Genomic DNA, 26341 nt, shown 5'->3' on the forward strand with positions numbered 1-26341 from the left:
AACCGAACAAATAACAATAAAAATACATAGTGCGGATAATGTTACAACCTGAATTGTTATTTCATTGTAACCGGAATTTCGTTATAATGGAAGTGCACTGTATAGCCTGTGTACAAACTAATGACGTAGGCCTATTTACTAGGGCAAGCAACACAACATTATGATCAAATTGTAGAATTGTATGTATTGGTGTGTAATTATGAAACATGCTGATAGTATTTTATTTTGCAGGACAGATGCAGCATAGTATTCTGTTGTCAAGTTTACGCAATCAAGTTTCTTCTAGGTACAAGTGTAGGCCAGATTCTCAGCTTTGTTTCTTGTTTTGTTTTGTTTTGTTTTGTTTTGTTTTTAATTCGGTAAACTAACTTGCCAACCGCTGATTAAGTCATTGAAAAAAAAGGAAAGAAAGAAAGATTGCCGGATACTTCTCTTCTGAATGTCCCACTACAACGTATGATCTGTATGACTAATTTTCTCAGTGCTGTGCTAGGGCTGTATTGACTGCATGAACAATCAAATGATTAGTGTTTGTGTTTACAAGATGTTGCTCCTGCCACAGAACCACCAATAACTTCACGAGACTACTTTTGGTTCAAGGGGGAGGGGGGGGGGGGGAATAAAGTGAAATGTTGATCAATGATGTTTATTGTACCCAAAAAAGGGGAAAATATTGTAGTGTTTTTCTACGTAATTTCCCTTTGATATTTTGAATCCAAAATGAAACTGGGCTTCAGCGATAAATGCACAGTCTGCTCTATATAGATAAGACAAAATAAGACCTAGTATTTCTACAACTTTGAGATGGTCTTGTGGGATATCATATGTGTTATGACTAAGAGGATGCTGCTGCTTTCAACATTGTCACTGTTTGTGTCTCTTTTAGATTACCGTTGTATATATATTCAGAGGAAATAAAGATCAAAATTGCACATTTTATTGTACATAAGGCACTTGAGTCTCGACCCTCTTGTTAGTTTGTCGTTATGGATGTATCTTTATGCAGGAGGTATTGTGTAGTGTGGAATGAAGATGATCTTATCTGATTCAATTAAAGGGACTGTACAGTACTGGTTAAGGTGAAGATTCAGCTTGTAACGTTTTGCGAGATATCTAGAAACCACTCTATGAAATGTTAAAGAGCATACAATTTTAAAGGGAATCAAAAGTTTATTTGATGAAAATCGGTTTTGAAATGACTGAGATATCTATATAAAAACAAGGAAAAACAAATAGATTCTAATATAAGTTGTGGCCTTTTTATTAGGATCACTTTTTGAGATATCTGAGCCATTTCAAGGCCAATTTTCATGAAATAAATGTTGAATCCTTCTTGAAATTACATGCTCTCTCATTTTTCATAAGAGGTTTCTCATTATCTTACCAAAATATGTTATGAACCTGAATCCTCACCTCAACCAGTACTGTACAGTTCCTTTGTGACCGTGCATCACAAAAACAAACAAAAAGTTGTACCCCTTGATTTTACATGAGGACTCCAAAAAGGTGAAATGGTTCAACCAAGTCAATCTCGAGTTTTTCATATTTTCTGAAAGAGCTATTGATCCTTCTTCTCCATTATCCTTCAGTTTAGGATCTTAATATGAATGGGAAAGTGTGTTTTTAGCAATTTTCTACAACCCCTTTTAGGGGGGAAGAGTAGAATGATCAGGTATGTCTTACAGGCCACTTTTCATGTCTTGAAATCCTTTGCACACTCTTCACTTTCAAGTCTGATAACTTTTGAAAGGATGATGTTACTGCTTTGAAACTTTAATAGCATTAATCATGGGCAGCTTAATCTGATAATCCCTTCATTGTTGTTGCTCCAGTGGTTTACATCCTGTGTTTTGTCCCTTTTACGGCACAGCTAGCACAGTTTGGTAAAGATTAAGCACTTGAATAGACAGTGTACTTCACAGCCTCTTTTCTCAGTTCACACTTTTCCGGTGTGTGTGCATTCTTTCCAGTATTTAGGTAGGTTAGGGGAGGCCATTTTAATTGAATTATACATCATATTAACCCATTGAGGACGAGTCCCGAGTATACTCGGGCAGGTGTCTATGGGAAATGTGTGTTGTAGCAAAATCAGTCCGTCTTCAACGGGTTAAAGCTTAAGGCCCGGTCCCACTGGCCGACGGACACAAAGCGTATGCAGAAAGGACACAGCGGACGAGCAAAATTTCGGGGATGGCTTCATCCGCTTTCATCCGCTCCAGAAATTGACAAAATTGGCGAAAATTGGCGGTAACAGAACGGAAATAGAACGGACGTGGGTAGTATGTAGCGGGGATGTTAAACGGATGTTCATCGGAAGCCTAGCGGATGAAAGCGGATGGAAGGGGATGACAGCTCCGAAGGGGTTACCGGAGATAATTGCGAAACGGACGCATAGCAGAAAAAGCGGATGCAGAGTGGATGCAGAGCTGATGCAGAGCGGATGCAGAGCGGATGCAGAGGGGATGCTTTCGAAATGCTTTATATACGAGATGCATACGCTTACATCCTTTCTATTAACGTGCTATTAACGATGTAAAGACGTTCCACGTACCATATCTTTCCTCCCTCTTTCCGTTTTTAGCTGCAGCGGATGTGCGTTGCGAGGATGCCCAGAGGATGCAGAGAGGATGCAGCGGACGTTTAAGGGATGCCGCACGGACATACAACGTTTGTTGCTCGTATGTCGCGGATTTACATCGTACACAGCGGAAAGTTCATCCGTTCTAAAAGTTTTAAGCAGCTTAAAACTTTTTGCGCGGATGAAATCACAGTGGACGGATGCTCGATGGATAGAGCGGATGAAACACGTATGCGATGGGTACACAGCGGATTCGTAGCGTTTTCCAACGGATGGCAAGATTTTTTGTACGCTGTACATCCTCTTTGCATCCGTAAGTGCAGTGGGACCGGGCCTTACGAGTCTGCTGTTTCAGAATCTGCCCTTAACTAAAAATCCATATATGGCAACTTTTTGTTGGTTTTGTGGTGCAGGGTCACCTTTAATACACGAGTAGTTTTCAATATCCAAATCCCAACGCTAAGTAATGATCACATCATGGCGAATATGTACTCGAGTAGGATTCAAACCTACGACCTCCTGATCTCCGCACAGGTGTCACCTCCACTAGACCGCCGAGCTTTGAATCCTGAATGAGTACATACGCCCATGATTTCTTTTATCATGGCTACTACTAAAACACTGATCGATTCAGTGCTTATTTACGTCGATGTAGGCAATTTGTCAATCAGTTGCAATTGCCAAGTTTGTTGTCAAGAAACAAACAAACAAAAAAAATCACATGTTATGTTCAATTATCAGTAGGTAATTCTGTTATATTCCTCCTATCACAAAAGTTATTGCCAAGATTTATACCTCAAACACTTGATGCCAAGGACACCATTTTTGGTGAAATTAGGAGAAATTCACATTCAGCTCAAGGAGCAATTTGAGGAATGATGATGATGATATCACCTCTTCGAATTTGCATAATGTGATTGTTCCCAGCACCAGCACTTCAAGAAAAGGTACAACTGTACAAGACTTTTCATGTGTGATTGTGATGAAAAGTTATGAAACATCTACCCTGCTGTCTGGTTCATCTCTATACAATGCACTCACATTAAAACGGTTATAACAAAATAAAAATTCACACGGTTAAAACGAACTAAAAATTCAGACCACAACGTTACCCACACGATGTATTTTTATTGTTTATTTGTTCGGTTATGACAAAATTTCGATGTTACGAAAGAAAACTGCTGGTTCCGAGGACTTTGTTATAACAGGAGTCCACTGTATCAAAATCAACCTAGAATGTACATGGTTGTAGTTGATTCTCCATTGCATGTACTTGTACAGTGCACTCCCATTATAACGAACACGGTTATAATGAAATTCTGGTAACAACGAAATAAAAATTCAGGCCGCAACATTTTCTTCCCTATTTTTTTTATATTTGTTCGGTTATAACAAAATTTCGATGTTACGTATTAGAAAACTGCCGGTCCCGAGGACTTCGTTATAATTGGAGTCCACTGTATATTCAAGAGCAAAGTTCTTGAATATGTACCAGTGCTGAGTTTGAATTTACAAGAGAGAATGAATATACTCCATTCTCGTTAATTTGATAATTTCAGATTGGAGCTGATCAAAAAAAAAAGAAAAAAAGAAAAAGGGATATTTATAATCATATTACAGTGGACTCCCATTGTAATGAAGTCCTTGGGACCAGCAACATTCTTTCGTTATATCGAAATTTTGCTATAACTGAATAAATAAACGATAAAAAAAATAGAGCCGATAATACTGCGGCTTGAATTTTATTTTGTTGTAACCAGAATTTTGTTTTAACAATGCTTTTTTTTATAATGGGAGTGCAATGTACTTGTCACGGAACAAAAAAGGTATCACTGGAAATGTTTTATTTATCTGATGATGAACTTAAAAATGGAATTTATCCTGTTTTGCAATCGCACATAGGTGCACATGACAGATGAATTTGATGTGATGTACAATCATCCAAAGAGAAGACACTCAGACACTTTTCCTCTTGTTTTACAGTATTTTATTAGTTCCTTTAAAAGGTTCAATGCTACGACAGTATTCAACCACCCGCCATCTTAATGAGTCAGACTGCTATTATAAACAGACGAACAAAAGAACATAGCTTTCAAAATGGTTGACAGAAAACAGAACGAAAGAAAAAAAAAAAACACGAAAGAAATTGCATACTCTCACAGAGAGAGTGAAAAATCTTAAATAAGTATGTACAATATGTCTCATTCTCTTACCTAAGTATCTTACAAACAGTAAAACAATCATTCCACAATATGTACAGTATATATGTACATGAGCAAAAAAGATTCTTCTTTTAGAATTGGAATGTATTTAGGTTTTATTATACTTCAATATCAATATATAAATCCTTATTTCTGAGACAATGATCAAAATTCACCACTAATATGAAACATACATGAGTTTCAAAATCAAAACATGCTTAACGTAAGGTACATTTACTGTATGGGATATTTGTTATATATATCTGTGAGGGGAAAAAAAGTGATCCCCATAAGATAAAGTATGCTGATCAGCATTTTTTAGTCGTATAAAGTAATGTCATTTTAAAGAAAGGTGCATTATATCAAATCCATGGCAAACTGCATAGGTCTCTTGCAATAATAAACAAATGCCTTCAATATACGAAGATATTTTGTGTATCTGTTCTCTCTAGGCATCAACAGAGAGAACTAAAAACCACGAACATACTCGAGATACATGTGAACAGGATGACCATGAAATCTGTCAAACTGTAATGGAAAACAAAAATACACGCTGAAAAGTTGGACAGATTAAAAAGGACTCATCAAGGATTAAAAAACAAAAATACTCAATTGACCTTTTTACTGCCAAACAACATTACATCATCACCAGAAATGCCCCATACAATATGTCCATAATTAAAGAATGATATATATAAAATGATGGCAAAAAAAAACAAGGAAACAATCAAACAAAACAATACCACTTCAACATCTAACTTGAGAGATACCATACACAAATTAACAAGTTCAGATTTCAGTGGAATATTCTCTCTTATATGTAACACACTGTCAAAAATAGCTTTTCTTTCTTTTTTTCTTGATAGAATTACTAGCAATCAATATAATTGAGACATACATTTATCATAATTTTTCACATGAATATTTTTCATTCACAAAGCTCCCGGGCTTTGCTTTGTGGGTCTGACACTGAAAGAGTTAGGTACAGCCATTTTGTTTTAAAGCGAAATAAAATTTTGGAAAAATATTATAAACAATTCCGCAAATCACTTGACAAAATATTCCATGTCCATTTGCTACTGAAAGTGTGCAAGAGAATGACAGGGACTTCGGTTGCATGAACTTCAAAGCAATTTATTACAAAATCATATCATTGCATCTCACTGCTGTTGGGTCAAAGGGGTCACATGCAAACTTTACACATCTGCATCTGACGGGGGGGGGGGGGGGGGGGAGGGGTGGTGGTATTCATTTCTGAGCAATAATACACGGATAAAAATGCAAAACAACTTTACCAGGCAAGCATTCCTAATCATTATTTCTGTGTTGTTGGGTTTTTTTTTTGTGATAGCTGCACGTTTACATTGCTTGAAAATGCGAACAAGAAATAAACAACAACAACAACAACAACAACAAAGAAGACTCTTTTTGTTTTGTTTGGCAAAGTAGAGTACATCCTTCTAATGATGCTTTTCATATATGTTGGAGAGGATTGGTCAGAAAAAGCAATAACCTGACATCATAACCTCCAAACTCATACAAGGAACAAACAAATCTCACCTTAATCCTATCCTCCGTTTTACATAACATGCTTGCAAGAAGTTATTGGCATTCTTGCTTGTCGAGGCATTCATAGAGACCTTCTCGCGTCTTCCGATCATACTATAAACCAAAAGCATGGCCTTTCACGTTTGGCGACAAAGAAACGACTTGCACACACTTCATAACTGCTATAGCACAGACAAAAAACAAACACCTCCCCCCCCCCAAAAAAAAAAAGAAAAAAAAAAGAGGAAAAACAAGAAAAACAAGACAGAATTGTGCGAATGCAACCTCCTTTCTCAGGTTAGAACTGTTGTACAAACTAACATCTTACAATAGTATGTCCAGCATTTCACGTTATTACAGAAGATCAGATAATATAAGTTATGCAAGCAACGGTCTCTAGGCACTATGCAGCACTTCATATCACAGGATTAATCACCATATGGAAAAAAAAATAGATAAATAAATAAAAGCACAGCAAGAAACACAACCCACACGTTTTAACGCAGCCCCCAAAGAAATACAGTCTAGTACGATACAGAACCACAAAATCCTCCACATGGGAGTAACACACACACGGAAGAAACTATAGGGGTTTAGATACGAAACTACATTCTTCTGCTCCCCCCCCCCCAAGAAAAAAACAACAACAAACAAAATAACAAAAAAAAAGAGAGACAAAATACACAAACTCCGTATAAGACATAAAGAAAGTTACCGAAGCACAGTGTTCAAGAATGTAGCTACACATAAGATACTTCCCTGCCATAATAATAACGGTACATAGCATTCGTGCTGAATTACATACAGACAAAGGCATTGCAGCAGATGCTTATATAAAAAGACAAGAAGCAAACGAGACTTTAATAACATCATTCACTGAGGTAAGGTTACAGCATTGGTTTTAAATCACGATAACTATGAACACCTCGATTTTTACCCTGTGTTGGAGCAATATTTTGTACAAGCCTTGCATTTTTCTCTTACATTCCAACGTACAGACAAAAGCAAAGGACAGTTAAACTCTCTCCATTATTAAACAGCAGAGACAGCATTTTTTTCTTCTTGAATCCATTAATCTGAACACTAAAATACAACCCTCCGTTGGCACACAGTGCCAAGCATGTAAGCTGTATACTATCAACCATCGTGACACATGTCAGATTGCAATGTCTGTAAAAATGCCGATTGGAATGGATAGCAAATGTTGTGACAAAAAGCTTGAATGAGCACAAAAATCAAACAAAATTATGATTACAGCACATTTTGATACTATAATTACCTACTGCTTGAGGGAATCCTTACCACACGGCAAAAGATACGTACTGGTTATTACAAGCAAAGAGTTCTGAGGCACGAAAACACCATACCCAATGCAGGAAAAAGATCAAAACAAAATGTGACTTGCTCTACAAACACCAGTTTCATAATGTGGGACTACAAAATTGTTTCCAGGTAAACTTCAAATACCACGCACAAAGGAAATTTATGTTCACTTCAGGGCATTATTTTAGGGTGTGTGTCAGTTTCTAAAAATCACTTTTTGCAGATTGTTTGTTTGTTTTGTTTTTTTCAATTTGCTCTGCTTTCACTTACTTGAACAGTGATGCTGATACATTTCAAAATCCTCTGAAGAGTTTTTGTGGCACATACTGCACCACTACACATGGAAAAAATATGACGAAGAAGGAAAAATGACCACTTTTGACCACCACATGGTATCCTAAGAGCAAGTCACAGTTTTTCCCTGGCCATTTCTGACCTCAGCATTTGTGTGACCATATAGCACTGATTAAACCGGACCGGCCTGCAGCAAGTGTTAACAGTTAAAAAAAATAATAATGATAATTTCAAGTCAGATTAATAGAACATCTGGAGTACCCTTATAAGGTTACAGCATAGAGGAAAACATTAGTCATTTACAACCATCGTACGGTACTATAATTCTTTTACTACAGACACACATAGATTGGAACACTACAGCTGTTATAACAGACATCTCTCCCTGACATAATACTGATAATCTACAACTTTTTGGAGCAGCGAAAACAATTACACACTGCATGTGGTGCCTTTCGCAAATCTGACAATGGCCCTGCTGAAATTGAACAAAAACAACAACAACAAGGGATCTGAATGAAACGACATCAGACGACATTAATCTTCCATAGCTCAGGGTTGCCATGGCAATATGAAATATGGCAACCTGCACATCGTATTAAGCAAGAAAGTACTATAAACATGCTATGAATAGCTAGAAATGCAATGAGGATACATCTTTACACTACTTTGAGAAGACTTACTACAAGAAAACCTACACACTTACAAATACAGGAGTGTATCTGAACCTCAGATTTATAGGTGAATAGATAGGTGAATAGATAAATAGATAGATAGATAGATAGACAGATAGATAGATAGATAGATAGATAGATAGATAGATAGATAGATGATTGACAGAGAGATATACAGGCAGATAGAGAGGGAGAGAAGGGGAGGAAGAGAATGAGGAATGTTCAGATGAGGCTGAGATTATGGAAGCAAAGCACAGGCAAAGTGGAAGAACAGCAATGGTGTAGTTCACTTTTATACGGCAAGCAAAAGAATATCAAAAAACAGGATGAAAAATATGATGTTATCGCGATATTTTAAGAGGAAAAAGATGTCACAGAGACAAGACAGAGAGACAATTGATAAAGAGCTATTGCTAAAGCATTGTGGTAGCCTCCATGTCTACCAGACTTTTAAGATGGCATTTTTGCAACCAAAATTTATCTATGGAATCTAAAGACAAACCAAAGCAGATGCATCAGAAAGCTGCGGCATTTATGCTCTTTACCCGAAACATTTCTGGCTAGGTTTCTAAGGAGCACTCTTGGCTGTCTGTTGGCTGCCGTAAGATGAAAAAGTGAAAATTCATCTGTGGTTTGATAAATGTTATGATATGGCAGATGTACTGAGGTCTAGTGGACTGCGTACGGTGTGTCATAAACATGGGCCCAAGGTTCAAGCCCCTTCGTGGCACTTTTGTCCCTGAGCAAAAGATGTGATCTGTAGTGCTCCCCTTGACCAATGTGTACAGATTGGTACCTGGTAGGAAGATATGTAAGAAGCTAGAGTGGTTGTAGTTACGGGATATGTGCTGTTTAGTGGCGGCTGCCCTGAAGAACTCCCTAAGATGGGGACTAACTAAGCTCCCTATACAAACAGGTTTGATTCCCATAAACAGAGTGATAATGTGTGATATCAGTGTAAAATTTGCTTTAACTCTTTATGTACCATGTGCCCACGCCCGACTCGGTCGACGGTGTGCCAAGTTCGCATATTCTGCCCAAACACACAAACCCGCCCAAACCGACCGATGAATCACCAAATGCCAAAGTATGATGAAAGCGTATCTCGCGATTCCATTCTGGTCACATGTACAAGTGTAGCTTGCATTTTATACGGTGATTAACTATCAAGTGGTGTTCCGTACTGCATGTGCGAGTAAATTTTAAGTTTCTGTCACCGTCTTTAGTGTGTAAAAGTCATACATGTACCTCTACAATAATGTAGTTACTAGTCATTTGAAAGAAAAACAACCATAGTTTTGTCATTCAATTTATATTGAAGCAAAGCTTGGTAATTTCTTTATAACTTTGCTCAAATTCATGTCCAGGGGAAAAAAAAATCAATAAAAGTTAAACAGATGTGAAAAACAGAATGTTTTTTTCTTTTTTAATCATGACTACATCGCTGTCTCAGAATAATGTGGCACACAGGGGGTTTACACCATGGCACATAAAGAGTTAAACACTGTGGGCTGAGGCACGGAGGCTCTGCAGGAAGAATTGATGTTGTTATTTTCACAACTTCAGTGTATGGAATGAGGGTGAGATGAAGACTTCTGTAGCAAAATTACATCATGGCCTGATGGGCTATTGCTATAATTAGGAATCAGCCACACACTTGTGGGGAATTCCATGTATTTTCCTCAAAAAAAGAAGTTTGTGCTCGACAGCTTTGAAACAGTTTCCGTAACCCATGAAGAAAGTCCACTAAATTTGCTTATGTTCAGAAAAAGACAAAAAAAAAAAAAACCACACAATTCTGCACAAGCATCAACTAGAAAAAAAAAGAATGTCCTCATTCTAATCAAATTTACAGATATGTTTAACCCTTATCACTTGCACGAAAAGCAAACTCTAGTGCCTTTGAACAAAAGGAACCAGAAAATAACATTGATTGAATATGAAAGTGGCCTTTTACATGTTCTATTTTTCACAAGCAAAGTCCTCTGGGAAGTGACAAGTCTGGCCTCTTTAATAGGTGATGAAAAATCCTGATGAGATTTCCAAGCACTCCCTATGGCTTCTTTTCCTCGTATCTTGTTTTCTTCTTTTGATATGACTATTTAATCAGAGCACAGGCCACTAGACAGCCAATGTTGTCCCTCTAAACTCAAGTTTGAGCAGAAAATATGTGATACAAAATATTTTCCCACCAGCTTGTCCATGAACTGAGTTTCCAAATTGAAATATTTCAACGGGTTTTGAGACATAAGTCAGCAAGGAGAGAAATTTTTTTTTTGAAAGAGCAAAAGACTCAACAAGACTGAGACAAACTTGATAAAAACTTGACAGCACAGGTGGAAGAAGCAGCATTTGTAACGGCATTCAGTGAATTACAGCGCTAACCTTCTAGCTAGTCTATGGCAAACTGCGAGCATGAAGACGAACAACGCTATGGCAACTCTATCTCACTGCTTTGCACCGTCCTGACTGAGAATTGTTTCCCTCCCCCCCAAAGCCTCTCATGCAACGTGTTAACAAATTGGAAACTCTTTACTGCCCATGCGAGTATTTCATGGCATACTTTGGCATGACTAGGCTCTAAACTCTTTTTCCTGACCAGCACGATTACGTGGACACTTTTAAAGAAATTTGAGCGAGAATAACAAGTATGTAGCTGCATGCGTACAGACTCGTGAAAACTATTGGCATACCACAGCACATTTCCAGCAAACTTGGTAAAAGGCGCGGCACAAGCTCCGCCTATTCCTTTCCAAAATGCATTCCTCACTTTACCTCTCAACGACGCATCTTTAAATGCGTAAATAATAATCCCTGACAAACACACGAGAATGAAACATACAAATTGCGTAAGACTCAGTCGTACATGAATAACAGTGAGACACACAGAATATGGCTTACCGCCAGCATACATCATAAATAAACCAAGTCCTTTCTAGGGACATGAACAATCCAGTGTGTCAATTATTGCATTCGGAAGGTTGTAACTTCTGACCTGCTTCTCAATTTGTTTTGTCCACTTCATAGAGACATGAGAATTAAATGCACAAACTTTCTCGACCAACAAAAAAGTTATTTCAACCTGTTTAACATTTCTATCCCTATCACAGCGATTACATCATTCACCCTATTCAACAATAAAACATGTTTGACCATTCTCTTCTCCTCCCTCTTTTAGAACCTGCCAACTCTTACTCTTCTTACACAATTCTCAATCTAAATTTCTTTCGAAGCGGCTTTGTACATTTCAGACCTTTCTGACCTTTAGGTTCCACTGCTTTCAGCTAAAGATGACAATTACCCATTTACACGTAATCAAATACACAATTACGCACACACACACTCAAAATCAGACAAACATGGGGTTAAGTTTACACATCAATAAAACATCCACTTGGGAGTAGAGATACAGTGTGAGACAAAAAAAAATCTCACTTTCAGAGTTTGTTTCCCTAAATGGGAACAAATTCAAAAAAGAAATTAACAGATTGACATTCCAATATACCACGTATTGTAGAGATTAGCTCTTGTGTCCATATTGCAACAGAAACTGGTAGAAAAAGATTGTAAAGATACGGAAAAAAAAAAACAATAACAGTCATAATGATGGAACAAAAACAACAAACAACACCGATGATCATAGTAACGTAAATGATGATGTAATAATCATCAAACATGCCAAAGGGTCTGTATCACAATACGTCTGGCATATTACACACCCCAGAAATTAATTACATCGGGAGACACAACCTCTCTGTGCAATGGATTCTGATGCAATGCTAAACTCGACAGAGAATGTGACACAAAAGTCATCGCTAAAATTTGGTCTCACAAGGCCCTTTGTCTCTTGGGAGTTGATTGCATATCTAAAGAGGGCACATGAATGGCTTTAAAGAGGACCCTTTTTTTTGGAAACATCCAACTAATCGCACTTTATGAGTGGCCATTTCACGCTGCAGGTACTTTGGCCTACGCTCAAAGAGTTCGCATGCCGTACAAGAAGGGAAAAAATAAAACAGCCAAGGCCAGCATCTAGATTTGATGGCAGCTTTGTCCACTGACGAGAATTTCACCTGTCGTCGACTCTGCATCAAGTGGCTCCATGGCCCTGGACTGAAAGGCTCCCCTTTTCTTCACAAACATACAAAATATCCATATTTCAGACAGAGCGACAATTTTCCACAATCTGTTTTTGGGCTGTAACCAAGGAGGGGATTCTTCTGCTGCTCCTCCTCCTCTTCCTCCACTCAAAGACGCCTTTACCAAAAACTCTGGCAGGGTGTGTGCACATCACATCCCCCATCCCCACTTCCCACTCGTGTATCACGAGAGATCGGTACCGTCGTGCGAACTGGAGGCTCCGCCCCTCGCCTCATGGCGGGTCACCCGTGGGCTCCTGTCCCCCAGGGGGCCACCGGCAGGGGCGGGGTTGTCCCCCTCTTGCATGTGCTGGCGCCTGCGGGCGATGGAAGCCAGTTGGGAACTGGTAAAGTCCTGGAGGAGTGGACCTAGTGCCGCTGGAACGGAGTAGGGGGGCGAGGTGGGCGTCTGGCCTGATGGAGGGGATGACGGGAAGTACACACTCCTATCTCCCCTGGGTGGGACACGTGGTGACAGGCTCCCTGAGCTAATCACTATGGAGACAAGCAGACAATGAACAACATGAGATGTTTAACTTTAAACAGGAATGAATCAGGCTTAGTGTTTGTCTTCTCTCTAGACAACTTTGATCTCACATCACATACAACATCCATGGTCAGAAAAAGAAATAGCGATCTTGCAATACATTTTTGTCTTAATGAAAAGAATTTAGAACAGCAACCACAAGATGAAGGAATCATGGATATCTCTACTGAAAAACTGATATTGCAATACAGCAGATAATGTTTACAAATATGGGCAAAGTGAAGTCTTCTATTGTGCTCTGCCATGAAAGGATTCCACAACTTTGATATTCATCCAAAACACACTGGCCACACAATGAATTTCAACTTCGTATCACATCGACACAACAAAGTGTCTCTTCTAGTTAATCACAACAGAAGATGAAAAACTCTCAATCTTGTGAAATTTTGATCTAGGAAGGATGTGAATTGTATTTGCCTACTTTGCATGGGAAAATGCAAGCAGGTTTTTCTTGTGGTGAATGATGATTACTGAATCAAGAGAGAAACAGCTGTGAGGAGTTTTTATCTTACCTGGGACATCTAGATCCTTTCTCCGCCCCCTCTCCACCATCTTCTTCTGGATGAAGGGAGATCCCTTCTCCCTCACTCCGTCCTTGCCCTCCCCCGGTGCCAGGAGTGAGACGGAGTACCCTTCCCTCCTAGCGTGGATTGACGCTGGAGGACTGGTGGGCCCCGACACCAATCTCCTGGTGGAGCTGCACCCCTCCGTGGGCCTCACGAGGAGACTGGTAGGGGTGGCCTTTGTCCGCTGCTCCAGGACACCGGCCAAGTCGCGGTGTCCGCTGCTCGGCGACAGCGCCGTCTTCATGAAGTGCTTCGAGTTGCGCTGGAGGATGCTGTTGTGCTCGGAGTACATGTGGAGACCACGCTCTGGCCAGTGTGGGATCTCTGACCGGTCATGTTGCTTGTTGTGCGACATGTTGTGATGGAGATGGGAGGTGGATTTTAGCTCCACCGGCACGGCAAAGTCCAGGTTGTTGTTGATGCCGTGGCCGAGTTTGGGGATGGCAGCGCTGGGCGGTTCCGTTTGGCGCAGACTGCCATCATGGAGACCCGCAGTGGGGTGGCTGCACCTTAGAGATGGGTTGGCACGTTGCAGTAGGGGTGACTCGATGACCTCGCGGGGACTACCAAGGGGACTCCGGGCATCCACCGTCGGACTCCTCGGAGATTTCTCAATCTTCTCCCACGGGTCATCAAACCTGATGTTCTTTCTCAATGTGTTGGGAGAGCGGTGCAGTCGCAGACTAAAGTCCAATTGCCTGTTGCCTACGTAGCTCCCTTGCAGCATATTTTCCGTTGCGCTCTTGACGCGCTTGTTGACCTTTGGCGACCTCGCATCCTGCTCTTTTGCCCCGAGCGCGGACCGCATCGACACGGCGCTCACGGAGCTGGCACTGCGCAGATTGTCGGCACTTTGAGAGTGGGCGCTCATTGCGGTAGAATCTGACAATGTTACATCAATAGTCCTATGTAGAGCACGCTGTACCTTGGGGGAGAGCACCGCCGACAGAGGGCGCTCTTTTTCGGTATGCGCTTGGTGAGGCCTAGCATGGCCGGTCTCCCTGATTGCACGAGGTTTGTGTCTATCAGCCCTTGGTAGGACGTGGCTCTCCTTTGCCTTGACCGATGCGTCATCCTTCGAACTGAGCTTCAACAATTTGCTCTCCGGCTCAACAAACTCAGCGCTCTTTGCCGCGTTCTCTTCGGCCGGCTTTGGAGGGGGCTCGAGGTTTTCCTCGGGCTGACTCGGTGAGTCTGTTTTGCTGGTGGGACTGTGAATTGCACTGGTTTGACTGACGGCTGCCTCCTTCTGCACAGCCTCCTTCTCTTCTTCCTCCTTCTGTTTCTCCTTATTCCTTCTCTCTGTCCACACCTTCTTGTTCTCGTGCATGTTGTGCAGCATTTCCTGAGAGAGGTCTGTAGCGAGGAATCGCGCCCAGTTCGAGAAAAGTGGTTCCACGACAAACCCGATGAACCCTGGGGACAAAAGAAACAGAAAGAAATCTCCTTAATATATGAACAAGAAGCATAATGCCCTGGCCCCTGCCTAGATGGGGAAACATATACAATGCTTTAGATCATATCCCTGAATCATTCTGAACCAATCACAAGATTGAGACAAATTAAAGTTGGAAGCAAATGGCCTACACTCCCACTGAGAAAGCAATTCTTCTTCTCATTCTCTATCATTCTACCATTTCTTAACAGCTCTTGAAAAGTGAGAGGGGAAGTGAGCAGAAGAGTGAGTTAAGCAATTCCCATTCAAATTAATAAATCCTTGCATAAAGTTGCTTTCATTGTAATTGAATGACAAACTGCCCTACATCGACGCTAAATTTGTCAATCAGTTACAATAAATTAAAAAAAAAAAACATGATGGAAGAATTTCATCAATTTGAATTACCCTTCATAGATGTATAAAGCACAGATTATTATGTGCTTAAGTACATTTTAGTAGCAATGATTTAAAAAAAAAAATGATATAGAAAAAAAAAAAGGATAAGAACCAGCACTGGTTGTCAGGAAAAAGTCCAGTAGTCTAGTGAATATGACACCAGTCTAGTAATCAGGAGATCCTTGATTCAAGTCCAGCCTGAGTACAAGTTATGCATGCCCATGATTTTTTTTTTTAAATCATGGAAAATACTACAATACTGAATAATCAGTGCATATTTACATTGATGAAGGGCAATTTGTCAATCAGTTGCAATTCTTCATGGCTTCAAAGTCTCTAGATTTACTTCCAACAAGTCTAAAGATTTGGCACCTACCGCATTGTATCTGAGGAATTGTCGTTGTCACCCTGTCACAGTTCATAGAAACTGGAAGTCGCTTCAACTTTTCTTGATCACCTGCAACAACGGATGAAAAAATACACACTTAAAGATTAATCTACGCACCTCTGCAGTATACCTATTTGTCCCCCAAAAATGTGAATGTGCATGGAACTGCAGTATAGAGACATTACGTCTCCAGGTATTTGATTTTGAGTTAATCAATCCTAGAGCTGCTTTTGATTTTGCAACCAATCACATATAGCATGCCGAATACCGAGGCCCGTTCTTATAGGTTTCATAGAATGTGATCACGCCGCTGCAGATTTTCTGTGAGCTTTTCAAACAAATGTGAAGACATGTTTTCCTCGCACTGGATTAATGACGTATCTCACGCTTAGCCCTTTTTGCGCCAGGGACTCTTGACAATGTGTACAATGCTATTTGGTTTTTTGTGCCAATTGGCACTCAAATCACTCAAAAGCTATTACAGAGGAGAATCATTTCAGTTGGGCTTAAAGGGACTGTACAGTACTGGTTGAGGTGGGGATTCATGTTTTGAACATTCCTAAGTGAGATAATGAGAAACCTCTTCTGAAATATGAAAGAGCATGTAATTTTAAGAAGGATTCAATGTTTATTTGATGAAAATTGGTTTTCAAATGGCTAAGATATCAACAAAAGTGATAATAATAAAAGGCGACAGGCCACGCCTTTTATTAGGATCTCTTTGTTTCACCTTGTTTTTGGATATCTCAGCCATTTCAAAACCGATTTTCATCAAATAAACTTTTGATACCCCTTAGAATTGCATGCTCTTTGACATCTCATAGAGTGGTTTCTGAATATCTCGCAAAATGTTAAATGCTAAATCCCACCTCAACCAGAACTGTACACACCCTTTAAAGCCCTCCATCTGCACCTAAGATTTAACAAGTTTCCATAGAGTTTAAACATACGGTAGCACAATAGATTCCCACAGGAACTGCGTTAATAACAATCTACCTGGCTACAGCGAGGCTATGCAACTGTCTGCAATCATATTAATCTCAAATTACATCATAAACATGTTTTAGAGCTGCACTCCGCCCCATTTTTGCTTTTAAACACGTTGGATAGTTCCTCTTCAAACAAATAACAAGTGACAAAACCTGTTGTCTAGATGGTACCAGTCTTCCCAAGAAGTAGAATTATGAGAAGAACACTTTACGTATTCCAGTAATACTAGAAAAAGTTAAACACATTCATCCAAAGCTTGCTTGTGCATCTGCATCGTTGCCATGACAACCCTTCATCTGACATCTCACCTTGTCTGAAGAATTCCTCGGACACCAGGTTCCCCCACTGCTCCGTGATCTGCCACTGTCGACATGGGTTGCAGATATCGGCGCACTTCAGCGCAATCTGGTCGGAGGCAAGACAAACAACATTAGGATGTTGCAATGTTCAAGAGCCAATCAATGATCAAAGGCCCTGTCCTTCTTGGTTGCATACTGTAAATGTGAAACAGTCTCTAAAGGACAAGTTCACCTTTATATACATGGGGATTGAGTGAATGCAGCGACATTAGTAGAACACAACAGTGAGCGTTTGGGGAAAATCTGACAATCCGTTCAGAAGTTATGAATCTGCGCAGTCACTGCTGGATGAGAAGACTGTTACAGTGTATGATGTCACATGCGTAAAATGATATAGGGAAAATATAAAGAGAATTTCACAAAATTTTACTTTTTGAAAAAAGTGTACATTTCCTCGACTTGTCACTGACGTATGTTAAGGGTAATGTTATTCCCCTTGACTTCTGAAAGAGGGAAGTCAAGTGACCTTTTATTAAGCCAGAAATGTGAAAATATGTTGAATTTTCTTTTAATGTTGAAATTCTATGAGCATTTCACAAAAAATGATACATGCTAACACACACATTCACAGACACACAAATTCTCATATATTCTGTGTACTGTATTAATTTTGTCGAATGAAAATTCACAATCTCAGACATAACAATTCATCAACCATGAAATTAAGATGCAAAATTCATCTCACTGAAAATGAATGCAAAAATTACTTGCATGCACTATTTCTTCTTTGATAGTTATCTACACCATGTCTCATATACACTGTATATGGATTATGCAGACTTTTACCCATTTTCCATGCATCAACTCTTTTCCTAGACACATACGAAATCTCCCTGCTCCTTTTGCTTTCATTGTTACTGTCATCACGGAATTACAATTTGGGGCATAAAAAGTCATTTTAATGTACATCATCATCAGCTACATTATGTAAAAGCGCTAGGTGCTAGAATGACACTTGTTGCAACTGTCGGGATGTTTGATTAAAGTATCGACATCATCACAAATATGAGATTGACAGAGCGTATTCCTCTTCCATTAGCGTAATCCTTGGTGATGTCATCTGGAGGGGTCGCCATGACAACGACCGTCAACCCTCATCTCGAGGGATTTTCAGAGAGAGAAACTTACTTGCATAATGAATTTCCTAGTTTCGTGACGCTTGAGAGAGAAGTCCTTCTTGTCGAGTTGCCTCTGCGGAAAGAGCGACAAAAGTGGAAGAGGGTCAAGGAAAGAAGACGGAACAAGAAAAACTCGAAAAATGGCACATCAAATTCTCAGAATGGCTTTCCATCAATGGGCCCAGTGAATCCTGAGCACACCACACACGGGATTTTTACAACATTGTCTGATGCTTAAAGAAGTCTTCACTGCTGGGAACATTAATCTCTCAGACTTGTTTTGAAAAAAAAAGATGAAATAAACACATTTAAACTTCTCTCCCATCCGAAACCTCCTCACCAACCTTTTGCTTCTTAATCTCCCAACCCAAATAATAAGTTCTAAAAAAAGAGCTGGCTGCTGCATTCATCAACACCTGAATGAAAATGGCAGACTCTGATCTTCTCAAAATACTCAGCAGTCTCGCAAACTGATAAATTCTGGCAAACACAGATCAGAAGAAAATATGTTTTGGGAGATGTTCTGAAAAAAAAAGAAGAAAAGAATCTTGGCCTGTTATTTCTACAACATTGACACATGTCTATTGTTAAACTCTGCTTCCATTAACACAATGAGGATGATAAGTCAGCAGCACATGATCAGCTTGTTTCATTTAAAACTTTTTTTCCTACTTGGAAGTATAACTGCATGCATCTGTAACTGTGCAAGAAAGTAGAACCGCCCATTGAGGAAATTTATTATTACCTCCACTTTATTTATGCCTGTTGTTCCTCTAACCTGTTACCTTTTATCCTCACTCCCTCTCTCCCCACCCCTCACCTCCTCCTAGCCAGCCCCCCCCCCCCCCATGATTTAAAAAGAAAAAATGAAGTAAGAGTCATTTGAGATGTAGCAGACCTCATCCCACCCCAGCCGACCCAAAGACAGGAGCAGGATGTTTGCAATTGCAACCAGGGCTTAGCACTTCACAGTTTTCACCCCTCCAATGAGGTTTCACTGACAGCACACTAAAGCTGCGTCTAGACTGACATCTTTCTTCTGTGGATACACAACGAGGGGGAAAAAAAAAGATCAAAAAACAGCAGTGACTTGTGAGAGACATCTCAAACAACACGTGAGTTACTTTTAGGAACCGGTAACTGTTGAGAACTAACCATCTCTCTTATGGCAGCAGCCAGACGTAACTATTGCTACACATCTTTATAGTAATTGAGCCTTCTCTGTCACAGGATTTGGACAACGTGGACAATGTTTTGGGGTTTACTGTGCCAGTCAACACTAAAAGCAAGCAATGGATTTAATGATTGAGGGGACTGTGCTATCCCATCTGCTTGGCAGTTGTAGTATGAAGGATTAAAGTAAGGGAAGATCAAACAAATTTTGAAATAAATTTCACAAGACAAAAATCATACATGTCTTCAAAAGTCCATCACAGTAGTGATTCCATGGAACTCCTCAGCATAAGTTAGTGTTTGCTCCTAGTCTTACAAACACTTTATTTCAGTTACACAAGGCAACTTGATTGTTTGGTCAGGACTTGGTAGTATCTCTGTGCATTTAGCCTGCACCCCTGCAAATCAAGGCAATCCTGGGCCCCCCCCCCACCCCCCCCCACCCCCCCCCCCCCACCCCAACTGGTCTGACAGACAACACAGGGCTTCTATTGCTACTTTGGAGGCTCTGTCCCAAGAAACTCACCTGAAACTCTGAAAGAAATTCCTGTTGCCTAGCGATGTCTGTCGCCAGGATGAGCGATCGTATATGGTCCACAAACTTTTTCCTGTGAGGAAAAATGATATCACCATGGATATGACGAATTGTGTGAAGGACATGACAGCAATGACAGATACAACAACAACAACAACAAAAAGACAACAGAAAAAGGTATTCTTTACCATGTTCGAGAAGGGTATGTTCTTGGTTCAACAGCACAATTTGATCAAACACACTTTCGTGTGATTCCTTCACAATATCTGACTGTAACAGTTCATTAACAGCAAGAGGACCCACATATACTGTATTAATTTTTTTTGTTTGTTTTTTTTTCAGCATGTTCTTCCATCTCCCTTTAACCGCTGATTCGCAGTTGATGAGAATCACAATACTTTTGACAAACTGAATATATCAAGAATCCTCTTCTTATCATTTCTTCTTTCATGTTCTTTGCCCTTCTCCTTTTCCTTCTCCTCCTTCCTCTTCTTCCTTCCCCTTCAAGCTACTTCCACTCTTACATTCTACTTTTCTTGGAGCAGAATTAACCCCAAATCACCCTCCAACTTTTTAAAACATCTCTACTTAAAGACTTTCAACACCACTGCAGCGAGATTCATGGTAACTAGCCACGCCTACAGAAAGTTTTAACATACATAAAAGAAGACATACCATTGACTGGGAGGGAGGTGATCAAGCAGCCCGGTCTCGTGGAGTATAGAGATACCAACTCTCCAGTGGTGGTTTTCGAGGACCGACGCATTCTACCAAATCGGGAAGAAAGAAAGAGAAGGACATCATTGATACTGTCATGTATTTACACAATGAGGTGAATCCTCAAACAATTTCTTATTTTGACATCTAGTTCTACCTCCATGTCAGTCTTACATAAATTTTGAGATTGAATGCAGATTTGCGGGTTTTTGTTTTTAAATCCAATCATAACATTCACTGATAAGATTAGATATAAAATGTATGATCATCATCCTTGTAAAAAGACGGTGTCAAAAGTCCTATAGCCATCGCAAGACACTTGCAAGTATGCATCACTATGCCCATATCTTGTAATATTCTTGCAGCAGTGTGATTGAAATACAACTAGAATTTGGAGGGTCCTTTTTTTGTTTTGTCTTCTTGTTTTCTTCTGAAGTAATAGTTTCTAACCTCACTCCAACAATGGCATGTTGGTGTTAACATTTACAGTTTTAATTATGGACTGGTATATGGATACTAAATGCTTATCTATTCAGTGGAAAACAACAACAGTCTACTAAATGTACAGTCAGCAAGGAAGAGTGAAGCAGAGATAGAGAGAGAGAGAGAGAGAGAGAGAGAGTTGAGATAGGTAACAAGCCATACCTGATAGAGTTGTGCTAGGTGGTGTTTTGAGTTGACCATGTACTTCTGGTTGACCCCTGGGTGATCCAGGTCATGCATGGCTGACCCCAACAGCGCCCCCATGACCTCCAGGGGCGTCAGTGCTTGCCGAAGCTGCATACAGAGGGAGATCAAAACAAAACAAAAGAGGGTATTAGATATGATAGGAAAAGAATATTCGGGAGAATATTTGACAAAATATTTACCTGATGAGGACGAGTCCCGAGTATACTCGGCAGGAGTCAATGGGATATGCATGTTGTAGCAAAATGGGCCCGTCCTCAATGGGTTAACTGGTATCAACACTAACAACACAATACAAGACAAAATTTCACTTTACTCATAATGTCTTCATATGGTATTTTGCCACATTCCATTGAAGATGACTGAAGCTATTTGTTCTTGCAGAAAAGTCACCCTTGAAGCAGGTTAAAATTAACGCCACTGCATAACTGTATGTGGACAATGTAACAACATCATATGAAAAACTATGAACCTGCCAGAAGGGATCAAGTCCCTTTTGAGGAACTACGGAGTTCTGGCAGACAGCATGATAGCTGAGAAGCAGAGGGGCGCAATGCTCGATGAGCTGCAACCCTAGATGAGCTACAACAAGGCCCTTCTTGCTGGCATCAGTGAGAGCATCATATCTAGAAGAGGCAGGTTGAGAGGTGAGGGACGAGTGGAGAGGAAAAACCTGTCAGATTTGAGGTGAGTGTATCATTGAAGAGCTGGGCTAGGGGAGGGGGGAAGTAAGGAATAGGGGTAAGGGGATAGGGGTAATGGGGGTTCATAATATGTGGGGTAGGGGCACTTAGTTCGAGTTAGCGTTGTTGGGGAATATGAAGGAGGGTAGGGGAGTTTGAAGGATTTGAAAAAATAGGGGAAAGAAATAACAAGGTGATGGGGTTAGCAAGGGAGAGGTCTGCAAGGAAATAAATGGCTTATTTAGAGAAACATGGGGGGCTATGGAAGTTCTTAAAGTCTGGATATATGGAAAGGGGAGGGGTTGACGATATAGGGGAGAAGGCAGAATTGTTGGAGTTAGTGATAGTGAGGGTATGGGGGGGGGGGGAGAGAGATTTAGCGATGTATGGGGCTAGAGAGAAGGGTCACTGGGAATGCTACTGAAGCACAGGTTAAGAGTAAAGTGGTAAGAGGGTGGTTAGCCAAACAGGGGGATGTGCAGAGGGGTTGCAAGGGGTGTAGAAGGATACTCTCCGTACCCCTCTGGAGGTGCATACCACGGGGCCCCAGGAAGTGACCTGGCAACGGTAAAGAAATTTGATCAAGGAGGATTAAGATGAAGAGTCTGTCAAAGTGGAGGGGTAGGGAGAAAGTGGGGGGGGGGGGCAAAGGGGAGTTGAAAAGCATCTGGTAATTGATCAGGAGATTGGGAAGCATATAATTGCGATGCCTCACCGGAAACCCCCCCCCCCCCCCCCCCCCGCCTTTCGTCATGGTCAGTCTACACTTTTGACCACATGGAAGATGTGTGGTTTTGATGGCAGTACAAGCAGCTGCAGTAGGATATGCTTAGGTTAATCTCAAGGGTATTACCTATCAAAACTGTACCCTCGGTACTAATCTGCTCTTTCTTTACTCACTTTTTTGGGGGGAAGGGGGTTGAGGGAGGGGTATTGTTTCGTGAAATGTGAAGTCACTGTCATAGTGGGATTGATAACAAAAACATATGAACCATAACTGGATTAAGTTACCACTTTTTAGTGAGTCACTACGAGAACATAGCATTTTACTGATTTTTGTTTTTTTATTTTTTTGCCAAAGCACATACTTTATACAATTGTTCTTAGTTAGCTATGGGGAATTACATGACACATGTGAAAGTTCCAGGTATTATATTGTCACAGATAATAAAACAACTGATTTGTTTTTCAAGTTGAGATTTACTCTGCTGATCTAGCTATCAATGTGATAAGGAATATCCAGGATTAATGATGGGTAAGGTGGAATTCTCACAGCCTAACTCAACAGCCAGTACCAGTCTTTGGTTGGTTGGTTAGTCTACTGTAGTGATGTGCCCTTTAGCCATCGGCACTCATGATATGTGCTCGGTACCGGAAGAGTTTGAGGAGCGTGCTCTCCTCAGATTCATCAGATAAGGGAGGGAGTTGAGTCACTTTCTCATCCTCAAATTTGTCCCACTTTCAGGTGAGAAGGTCAGGCAGTTCACAACCACATAGTTGCCGTCAATGGTCACCCTTTTTAAAGGTGAAATCAGTCATCTCATAATCAGAAATACGCAACAGCACATGTGGCATTTTGCAGAGAGGAACATATTATCTAATTTTCTTCAAACACAAAAGTCACCTCGAACAAAGCTAGAAAAATCAAAGCAGCAAATCAGACAAAGTCTGATTAAAATTGCATGAAGTTTGAGAGACATTGCCACACTCTGAACTTCGCAAAGACATTTGACACAATCCGACATATGAAACTTGATTACAATGATATGGTGTCTTCATAATGCAACCATGTCACCACTTGAGTAGAATGCTTAACTTGCTTTGCTGATATAACAACCACAATATTACTTTCCTCGATTTGCATAAACAATGAACTTTCTCAATGTGTTACAGAGAAGCAAACAGTTAGCTGCTACCACATACTGTTTTGTGACAATCACTGGCCTGACCAAAGAAGGTTACAAGGGGAAATAGAGTTAATTGCGAGCGCATTTCGCAACATCTTGTGAACAAAGTGTTTTCTGGACTGTGTCAAAAGCGTGGCATAGGAGGTTTCAGGAGGTCAACTCATGAAATTCCTCGGAATGGAAGTTCTAAGAATTCGGAAGCTGTATCATCATCACCGCTGTTCTTCACGCCCAAGTCATTTCGATGACTTCTGTTTAATATGCGACCAATGTATGATGTGTGTCTTTTCCTACACAATGTGGCAACAAATCAGTTACTGTCATTCACGGCCTAAGCATCAACTCTGAGTTGATATATTCCTTTGGGGGGGGGGGGGGATGGGGTTATCGCGAACATGATGCTGCCTGTCGTTCGAGGGTCCGCTTCTTTTCGGGGGGCGGCAAGGCGAGAGCCGCGATGACAGCCCGGTTTTGAAGATAAAACAAAATCGGGGATGTGACTCAAGACGCTCCACACCACGTGCACGACCATCACCCCCCCCCCCTCTGATTCACAACCGTGCTGTCACGGTAACGTTCGGCAGGAAAAACAGACGTGAAAAGCCGCAAAAGATGAAAGCAACAGAGACATACAGATGAGAACCACAACGAGCTTGGGGGGGGGGGGGGGTACGGAAAACAGCAAGGAAAAGAAGATGAAGTTGCAAGCACTAGGCAGAAGGACAATAATACCCCAAGGCACATTTGGAAATTGGTTGGTCTAGATTTGATGCCACATAATGAGATCATCACACCGGAAAGGAATACAGCACATCTACCTCGACGCTACCAAACTCCCACATACAATCTGCCTCGGAGGACGAAGATGAGCGAAATCATTCACGAGGTCACGACCTTAGCTTTCCTCCATCATCATCTTGTCCGGGAGTCTCTCTCAAGGTGTCAAGATGTCTTTTGGCAACTATCTCAATGACTGATGCGAAAACATTGGTCTGCGTACATGATGCCTGCGCATACCCAATTACTGCAAAGACACGTAGCTGCCATCGCCTGAAACATTCTTCTGGTTTAAGACACTCAATCTAACAAGCACTTGAATGATCACCACCATTTCGTCAAAAGATAGGATCATGAAGAGCATACAAAGAGGAACCACAGACTTTCTTGACTTTCCTAAAGGATACAATAAAAAATGTAGGAGTACCACTCCTCTTTATTTAAATAAAAAGAATGAAATTCTGAATGGTCAGACTTTGGCCATGTATAAGCCATATTTTGAAAAGTGAATCCAATCATTAGCAAATCAGAACTTCCCTACAATTTTGCAAATGGTTGAATTTGTCATCTCGGAGTAGAGTAAATGAAGGGAGAAATGTACACCTGCACATCGCATTAATGGCAAGAGCAGAGTTGATATTTCTGCATATAGCTCCCAACTCCCACATATGCAAATATATGTTAGGCTAGTAGTAGGTTGAACTGGCTGTTCTATCTCCTGCAAAATGTATGCACATCACCACACATAATCCGACATAATATTATCATCATCATGTAGCACAGGGAATTAAGTCTCCAGAATGTTGTGGTTTGTGGCTGATCTGACATCCGACGCCAAATTCCCTTTGCCATCAGTCAGCGGATGACTCAAGTCATACCAAGAAGAAGTCGCGTCAAGAATGGACACCATCTTGAGGTAGTAGACACAAAAATAAAGGGAGTTCTGTTAATATTCTGGAGTCATTCTCAACAGTAAGAGCAAAAACCACATGCAAGCTGCTTCAAGAATCTCTGTGGTATATGATCTCTTACTCCTCGTTCCCTCTCTCTCTCTCTCTCTCTCCTTTTTTTTTTTTAACCCTGAAGCGGTTGCTCTGATCTTATAACTTTACTTCCCACAGACACCTGACTAAATATACTTTGGACTTGAAGATTATTCCCGAGTATACTCAGGCAGGTGTCCATGGGAATCGTGTGTTAGAGCAAAATCAGCTAGTTCTCAGTGGGTTAATGGATGATAACCCCCATCCCTCGTCCAATTCAAGAAACCATCACAACTAAACAGAAATCTCACTAAAGTCTT

General features: G+C 40.6%; 1 protein-coding gene across 1 annotated transcript in view; it reads right to left on the reverse strand.

Annotated features, from left to right (window-relative positions):
• Positions 1-11105: 11105 nt before the first annotated feature.
• The window catches only part of LOC140234027 (uncharacterized), a 317781-nt gene continuing 302545 nt past the window's right edge, over positions 11106-26341 (reverse strand). The window contains exons 8-15 of the mRNA XM_072314107.1: positions 21630-21761; positions 20943-21034; positions 20259-20340; positions 18570-18632; positions 17391-17487; positions 16081-16161; positions 13817-15286; positions 11106-13252 (exon numbers count right to left, since the gene is read on the reverse strand). Of these exons, the coding sequence (XP_072170208.1) occupies positions 12942-13252; positions 13817-15286; positions 16081-16161; positions 17391-17487; positions 18570-18632; positions 20259-20340; positions 20943-21034; positions 21630-21761 (2328 nt within the window). The 3' untranslated portion in view covers positions 11106-12941. The remainder of the gene's footprint in view (positions 13253-13816; positions 15287-16080; positions 16162-17390; positions 17488-18569; positions 18633-20258; positions 20341-20942; positions 21035-21629; positions 21762-26341) is intronic.

The sequence above is a fragment of the Diadema setosum genome, chromosome 10 (genome assembly GCF_964275005.1).
Source record: "Diadema setosum chromosome 10, eeDiaSeto1, whole genome shotgun sequence".
NCBI lineage: Eukaryota > Metazoa > Echinodermata > Echinoidea > Diadematoida > Diadematidae > Diadema > Diadema setosum.